The sequence below is a fragment of the Coffea eugenioides genome, chromosome 2 (assembly GCF_003713205.1).
Source record: "Coffea eugenioides isolate CCC68of chromosome 2, Ceug_1.0, whole genome shotgun sequence".
Classification (NCBI taxonomy): domain Eukaryota; kingdom Viridiplantae; phylum Streptophyta; class Magnoliopsida; order Gentianales; family Rubiaceae; genus Coffea; species Coffea eugenioides.
In genome coordinates this window covers 35621035-35629783 of record NC_040036.1, presented here as the reverse complement: position 1 = coordinate 35629783, position 8749 = coordinate 35621035, and the positions used below count along the sequence as shown (strand labels likewise).

General features: G+C 33.9%; 1 protein-coding gene across 1 annotated transcript; it reads left to right on the top strand.

Moving 5' to 3' along the window:
• The first annotated feature begins 4233 nt into the window (after positions 1–4233).
• Positions 4234–8331, top strand: LOC113759598 (serine carboxypeptidase-like 40). Its single transcript, XM_027302176.1, has 8 exons — positions 4234–4342; positions 4517–4624; positions 4738–5012; positions 5624–5881; positions 6433–6551; positions 6660–6752; positions 7919–8024; positions 8185–8331. Exons 2-8 carry the CDS (start codon positions 4549–4551, stop codon positions 8329–8331), a joined length of 1074 nt encoding a protein of 357 aa, XP_027157977.1. The 5' UTR covers positions 4234–4342; positions 4517–4548.
• The last annotated feature ends 418 nt before the right edge of the window (positions 8332–8749 follow it).

Below are 8749 nucleotides of genomic sequence, written 5' to 3'. Positions count from 1 at the left end.
TGTTAATTCCGGATCGCGCCAAAATGATTTTTTTTTTTTTTTTTTTTGAAAAGGCCCAAGCGGTTTGAGAAGGTTTAAACTGTATATGTTAGCATAAAGAAGGCCATAATCACATTCGCCAAAATGATTCTTAGAACACATTAAGAAAGAAATCCAAGTAGCCCAGAAGAGCTTGATTTAGTGGTTATGGTTGAGATTCCAAAATTTAGAAGTCCCAGTTCAAGTCCCCTTTCTTCCTCTCCGCTTCTTAAATCCCATCCCTTATTGCTTGAAAAAAATTTAAGCAATTTACAAATGGAACTGATGGTGAACTCTAGACTCTAGACTCCTCAACCTATATTGCTACATTATTAAGATGCACAAACTTTGTATACCCAGATCTCACGAATCTTAGAATTTGTCAGTTACAGTTTAATCACCATACTGTATGGTCCATGATTCATAGCATGGTGGCTAAATTTATCGGTAGTTTTTTCTGTCTTTTTTTTTTTTTCTTGTCATCACTGTGGGTATCCGGGTCTACACCCGACTAATCCCACAGTGCTCCAGCAGAGCGGGCCCGACCGATTCTGAAGAAGATAACAACTGGGTTGCTGCCCGGGATCGAACCCAGGTGGAACTCATCTAAGGAGGTTACTTCCACCAGCATACCAACCCAGCGCGGGCCGGTAGTTTTTTCTGTCATTAACTACTTTACAAGGAGTGAGAAATGAACACGAGACACTAATGATTTGTCTCCATATTAATTTTTTACCCTTTCCGGCTAAACATATTGTCTGTCCACATTCAGCTTAAATAACCATCAACTATGGACCCTTTTTGTCAGTTAATGAGCTTATTTGCTTTAAAGGATATAAATTTCCGTCAGCGCACCAGAATCTGACCTAACCATATGAAAACAGATTAATTGTACAAATCTTATCTTTTGCAATTCTTTTCAAACCAACCCAAAGAAAATCTGTGATTGAGAACCATTTTTCCAAAACAAACAAATGAACAAGCCCAACAGCAAGAATAGCTAAGAATATGACCCTTGGCCAATTATCATATTCCAGTGTAAAAGGGACTGCCCAGAATGCCCCACGAACAGGTCGTCTTTGAATCTTCTATTGGTATTGTACTACTAACATGCAGCCAAAATGGTAGAATTATTTGGTTCATGAATTGGGGGTATTGGTCCCCATTTTAAAAATAGACGCATGGTGGGTCAGTGGCTAGACAAGGATTAGGGATAAATCAGATAAATTTTGGTATTTAATATGCGATTGATTCCCTGCCAAGATTCGCCTACTATGTGTGGTTATTCTTTCCAAAGTTTTGTGTGAAGAAGGTAATGTTGAAACGTAATCCATTTAGTTTGATCCTTTTCAAATTTAGCTGAGTTGATTGTAATTTGAATTTTTCTAATGGATGCCCAATAAGCACACGTTAACATACCTAAATTACACTCGACCTACTATATAAATGCAGGCACTAACAATTATTATTTTCTTTTACATTTGTATGCTTTCCCATATTAAGTTCACTTTTTCAAAACTTTGACATGTCAAATGCATATATATATATTTTTAGATACATATTAACAAGTGTTCAACGAGTACCCAGTTGCACAAACCCATTGTAATTTTATGTTCTTATATAATATAATATTGGGACTTTCTGACGGGTGCTCTTACTTAATCCATCTAGTATTCACCTAACCTATCACATGTATACACATACTAACAATTATTATCTTCTTTTGCATTTATATATTTTTTCTATTAATCTTGCCTACCCTTTCTTGTATTTATTTATTTTCCTTAATTAATCTTATCTTTCAAAAAATATAACGCATGAAATATATTTTAGCGAGTGCCTATGGACAAACTGTATAATATATGATTGGTTTTCTCTGATATTGTTGAAAAATGTGAGAAGCACACAAACTTAAAAACAAGAAAGGAAAAACATAAGCAAAACTCTAAAGACTACTCGAAACCATTCCTGTACGACATTGTTCCAAATAAAACTTTAAGTGTTTAATGTAGAACCTTTTCTTTTTGTCACGAAGTCATAATTTTCTTGTTTTTGTAAGTTAACTTGATCGTACATTTCAGAATCATACCTATTCTGCAACCAAAAGTACTGAAATATATCAAAAGTATACCAATAAAACATGCTTCATAAAATTAAAGAAATGCAAAAACAGTATTTGAATTACAGATAATAGTTGAAAAACATAAAGAAAAAATCTTTCAGAGGCCAAGAGTAACCATGTCATGATTACAAGAAAAATCTTTCAGGGAAAAACAAAAATATCATGCTAATGACGTTCTGTTCAAATCACCTCTTACCTTCGTTACTTTCTTATTTTTATCCTCATTATATTTACTCAATAATCAATAAGATCATGTTTGACTAATTTGACAAAAATTATTCATGTTGGTATGAACAGTAATAGAACATTAGCCATTAAGTGGATGATTTAACTTTACAATTCTTTTTTCTTTTTCTTTTTTGGTAATTTGTTTTCGGGATAAAGTAGTTGTACATGCATCAGAAAATGATTTGCTTATATATAATAGATGGTGGATTGGAACTTAGAAAACAATTACCATCTTCAAATGCACAACAATTAGCTGTTTTATACTGACTGGAACATTAATATCAGATGATCAAGACCATAGTTATAAAACCCGGCCCGGCCCGGCGGTCGAACCGGTCAACCCGGTGTACCCGCCAGTAGACCGGGCCGGGTTCCTAATTAGATCGGTTAAGCACTAGAACCGTTGACTAGTCCACGACCCAGTGGTTCAACCGGATTAAACCGGAAACCCGGCCGGTTTTGTGAAGAAACCGGTTTTGAGGAAAAAATTTTACAAAGTTATTGGCTGGATTCGAACCTATGACTTGGGCAAGGTTTATGACAAGCTCCCCACCAGGCTACTTCGTTGCATGTTAATTAGTTATCATTCTTATGCTATATGAATGTTTTTATCAATTTTATCTTTATTCTTTTTTATTTCTCCAAAACAAATTTATTTGGAATCATTTAATACAAACTTATGACCACCAAATTCTATAAATTATAAAATAGATTTAAAAAATAACATATTACATAATTTATTTTAAAGACAAATATTGTTTTTAATAATTTTTTGCACTTAAAATTTGTAAGTAACCTAGATAATTACACTAAACATAGATAAAATTTTACACTTAAAATTTGGTGGATCACTAATTAAATTTATGTTTTGATGATTCTTATATAAATTAATTATTCTATAGCAAATTAAATCAAATGAGCATTTGTTATGATATTATTTATTAAAATTTATATCATATATCCTATATAAAAAATTATAAGATATAATATTTAAATATATTTAGTGACCCACTGGTTCAACCACTCACCCACCAGTTGAACCAGTAACCCGTTGACCCACCTCCTTCGCCGGTCTCCTTTCCGGGTCGGGTTTAATAACTATGATCAAGACTTCTAGCAATTGGACTCATTAAGATCATTAGTACTTGTAAACTCCTTATAAATCAACGAGTCTATTTACAAAATCAGATATCTAGCCAATCCAACCCTACTAATTTTGCTTATATTTACGGAAAATTCACACTCCAAAATTTTGGAGTTCGAAATTCTATTGGTATCCACATTAACATGTTTTAGGCTAAACTGATTACTCATGTGGAATGACCAAAATGCCCAGAAGTGCAATTGGATCCTAAAGATACTCCTAAACTCCTAATGAAGGAGACAATTTACAAAAAACAATTTTCCAATCAGTCCAAGGCTCCAAACCGTGAAGATTTTGCTTGTGGCACATAATGGCATAACGTCATACATAACATAACTTCCATATGCTTGTTATGCTTGAATGTTCTTAAGCACCCTCTTAATTTTCTTATATATAACAACGTTCAGGCTCCAAAGTAGAGCACAGTTCAGAAAGCAAGAACACTTTAAAGATGGAGATCAAGAAAGCCCAAATTCTTCTTCTCTCAGCTCTCTCAGCTCTCTTGCTTTCATCTCTGGTTGTCAAGACCCTTGGAAAAAGCCATAGTGAAGCTCATCATCAACTTTTTAGGGCTAACTTGAAGCCTAATTCTGACATTGACAAATCCCACTTCACAACATTTGAGAATCTACCTGAGCCTATCCAAGATGGGCTGAAAGAGAAAGATATCATTCAGGAATTGCCCGGACAACCCCCTGTTAATTTCAAACAGTATGGTGGATATATCACTATCAATGCCACTGCTGGCCGTGCCTTCTATTATTACTTCACTGAAGCACAGGATCCCAAGAAAGCTCAGGATTTGCCCCTTCTCCTTTGGCTGAATGGAGGTATTTGTATATGCTTACTCTATACTTCCATCTTCTTGGGTGTTTTTCCTGTCTGCTCACTAGTCAGTCTAATGGATATGGAGTAAGGACCATGTTTACTTTGTGAACTTGCTTGTTCACAATATATGGCGCAGATTTTTATGTCATTTTCCCAATTTGTCACTTTCAAAACAGGTCCTGGTTGTTCTTCACTTGGCTTTGGAGCAATGCAAGAACTTGGACCATTCAGGGTTGGTAGCGATGGCAAAACACTGTACAAGAATCAATATGCCTGGAATCATGGTGTGCAATCTTCTCTTGAAATTTTACTAGAAATGTCTTCTTTTGCCTTTTAAATGAAAGATATTAATGTTTAGGTACTTTATAATTTTTCAATTATTTTGTTCTCCCAACAGTTGCCAACGTTCTGTTCCTAGAATCTCCAGCAGGGGTTGGATTTTCATACTCCAACACAACGTCGGATTTTGTGAAGGGTGGGGATAGAAAAACTGCTGCGGACAATTACATATTCTTACTAAATTGGCTTGAGAGGTTTCCCGAGTACAAAAATAGAGATTTTTATATTGCTGGAGAGAGCTATGCTGGTCATTATGTACCTCAATTAGCACATAATATTGTTTATCACAACAAGAAGGCCAACAAGACAATCATTAATCTCAAAGGAATTCTGGTACGTTCCTCTACTTCCATCGTTGGTTGAAACTTGATTGTTATCGAGAAAGAAAAAGGAGTTTTCGTCTTACTCCTCAATGTTGGGACATGATTACAGTTTGGAGTATAAAGAATCCTTGTAACGTGGAACATATTAAGAATATTCCAGGGCCCAAAATTTTCCCTTCCACTTGTTTATCAATCATCCTGAGGCAGTCTTTACTGTTTTGAATATTTTTTCCTTAAATCATAGAGTTTATAAATTGTATAAAGAGGTTGTTCTCAGTTACCTCAGTTTCTAAAAATTAGGATAAAAATCCAAATCACTCCCTTTGCTGCTTCCAATTTTTAGCAATTGAGAACATAAAACTGTAACTTCTATCAAATCAAAAGTTGAACATTAGGTGTTCAAAATCATTTAGGAAACGGACACTAAGAAATCTCATAATTTTCTAACTTAACCTCATCAACTTGGGTTTCATAAATTTGGTTCTTTAAATAGGCGAGTGGTTAGGCAATCATATCCCAACTCGTGAATGTCATGACTGCTGTGAATAATTACATATAATTATTGAATATGAAAGAGCTTTCATATGTAAATTAAAGTTAATCTATTGCGCGAAAATGCAGATTGGAAATGCAGTTATCAATCAAGAGACAGATTCCATAGGCATGATTGATTACTGGGCAAGCCATGCTTTGACTTCCCTTGAATCTTCAAGAAAAATTCACAAATACTGTAATTTCTCATTGGATGCCCAAAGATCTGATGAGTGCAATAGTGCCCTTGATGAAGCTGGCAACATGGTAGGAGATATTGACATCTACAATATCTATTATCCTCTGTGCTTTGATGGCAATGTGACCAGCATCCCTAAGAGGTTTTCAGTAAGTGTTCCTCTATTTTTGGTATTAGCACATCCGATAGTACTTTTGACACTTTTATGACACTTTCTTTGGAAGTAATTCGACGATAGTATACAACACAATTCGTTAGGGGATTTTCTGAATCACTTTAGTTGCATCTAAAAATTGGTTGGTGTTATTGCCAAAACTGAAAGTATAATGCCACTGAAATTTTTTCAAATTCCACTATTGTCCTTCTCAAGTCAAACTAAATATCATCACAGATCCACTTGGGAGGGGCAGTCTTGTCATTTTATGTGGATTTTCTTTTTGAGAAAAGGAATATCATTATGTCGAAAAACATTCAGTGCTCAAAGGTTTTAAGCTTTAGAAGTCAATATATTGGTTCTTAATTTCTTTGAATTTGTGCGTGGAAGGTTCTTAGCCTAGTGATATGTTGTTAAGTAGTCATAAATTCCTTTAAAAAAAAAGAAGGGGAAAACATTTAGGGCTTTTTGAAATTATTGCTGGTTAACAAAAAATTCATTTCACAAAATATTTCAACATCTTAATTTTGGCAATGTGATATGCAGATAATGGAGATCGATCCATGCAGTGGATATTATGTTTATTCATACTTTAATCTTCCTGAAGTACAAGAGGCAATTCATGCTAATGTAACCAAATTACACTACGATTGGCAACCATGCAGGTTTTTTGCTCCCCTTCCTTCTCTTTTGACTAATGCATCTTTTAAAACCAAAAAAAAAAATTGGGAATTCCTAGTTTTTCTACTAACCGAATTGATAAAAACTTGCAGTGACGTTCTTGAAGAGTGGGAAGATAGACAATCAACTGTTCTTCCTTTTCTTAAAGAGTTAATGGAGAAGGAAATTCGTGTGTGGATATTTAGGTAATTTGTCCATCATTCTATAACTATTATATGTGCATTCTATAAAGGGCATCTCATAAATTAAGGAAAATAATAGGCATAGAAAAATTTTTAAAATGACAGACGTAAAACCTTAAAAAGTTTGATTGCTTTCTATCTTTTACCGTGAACACCATTTTTTTGTTTAATTTACTTAGTGGCCCCAAATGGCCAAATCATGTATCAAAAATCAAAACCATACATCCACCGTTGGTTTTCCTTTTTTTTTTTTTTTTGGTAAGCAGCATAATTTTATAATGGCAGAAAATATATTATTAACATGGAAGAGATACAAGCAAATCTGAAAAATCAATGGATATAGCATACTTGAAAAACTCATCAAATATTGCATAACAAAACTCTAAAATATGTTCTATCTTCAGATGAAGTGTTGCAGCCCAATAGATAATATGTATGCTTTTAACATCCAGCTCTCACATGTAACTGTTCCAAGTGAGAGAAAAATCAATTGATACATGACAAAACAGATTCGAAGTATTCTAGATTGAAAAAACAAATGCAAGAAATCTCATATCTAACAAGAAAAATAACAAAAAAAAATCACAAGAAATTCTTACGGAAGGAGAAAACACTTGCTAGAATAATTTAAAAGAGATGGAAATTTTTTTTCCCTCGGAAATTCTAGGAGAGAAAATTGGTCCTAGAAGAAAAAACTATAGGGAGAGCTAGCTTCCTCCCATATGGAAGAGCTGGAGAAGTATCGGTGAGAAGGCTCTTAACCTACTTACTTGAGCAGGGCTAAAGGCCGCTGGCCTCTAAAATGCATTTAGTTGTGGATTTTGATTACTGTTACTGTTAAATAACTAAGTTGGACACATTAATTGCACCTTGTTAAATAAACTTCTATAATTCACAAGATAACTTTTAACAATATAACCCTTTACTTAGAGCATCACTATCATAATTATCCTAATAGAGCCCCTCAAGTTTGCTAAATTCATAACCTTTTTAAGTTTTCATTTCTGCTCCATATATTTGTAGAACTATTGTTCCGTGCACTTTTCTGCCCTAGTCTTTGTTGTAAAATTCACTCATTATCAAGATTAACCTGTTAAAATTTATAAAATCCCCTCTACTTTTTACCTTGCTGCTTGAAAAATAACCCTAGTGTCACATTTTATCAACAGTGGTGATACAGATGGAAGAGTCCCTGTGACCAGTACGCAATACTCCTTAGAAGTGATGAATATTACAACTTTAAATTCTTGGCGTGCCTGGTATCGCGATAGGGAGGTCAGTATAAGATCGTTCCACCAATACTTTTACTTCACTAAATTGGCTTTGGTTTTATGAGATCCAGCTGCTAAGAGTCTTATTTTTTTAAATTGTAATTATATTCTTAACTTATGATCATATACATTAAATTTTTTTTGCTTTTGATTTTTGTAATCAGGTTGGTGGCTATGTTCAAGAGTACATAGATAATTTGACATTTGTAACAGTTAGAGGTGCCGGTCATGAAGTGCCAAGTTACCGACCTGATCGAGCTCTTTCACTTGTTTCATACTTTGTTGCAGGGATTCCACTCCCCAAAAAATAAATATACAAAAAATAGTAGATTGTCACTGAACAATCTTCTTGGAATTCATTGACTTAATATGTTTCTTTTATATTGACTGCCCTCTCAAGTATATTGTGCCACTTCCATGCCATGAATTCTGTTTCTTTTAACTGAAGAATATAAACAAAAAGGTGCAAAAAAAACCATTTTTATAACTTTAGTGAGTCAATTAACACGATAGATAGTGTACCTAGCTCAATAAGATTATGAAAGTGTTTGGTAACTCTGCAGTGAACGTTACCCTAATATTAAAATCCCTAATTTTTATGAGAAAAAAATGATAGTATAAAATTACAGCGTGGCTTTTTTATTTCTTTTTGGTTTAATTTCACATTACAGAGGATATTAGTGGCTATTCTATTTTTCACAAGTGTTATTTGGCTAAATGTAAAATTAC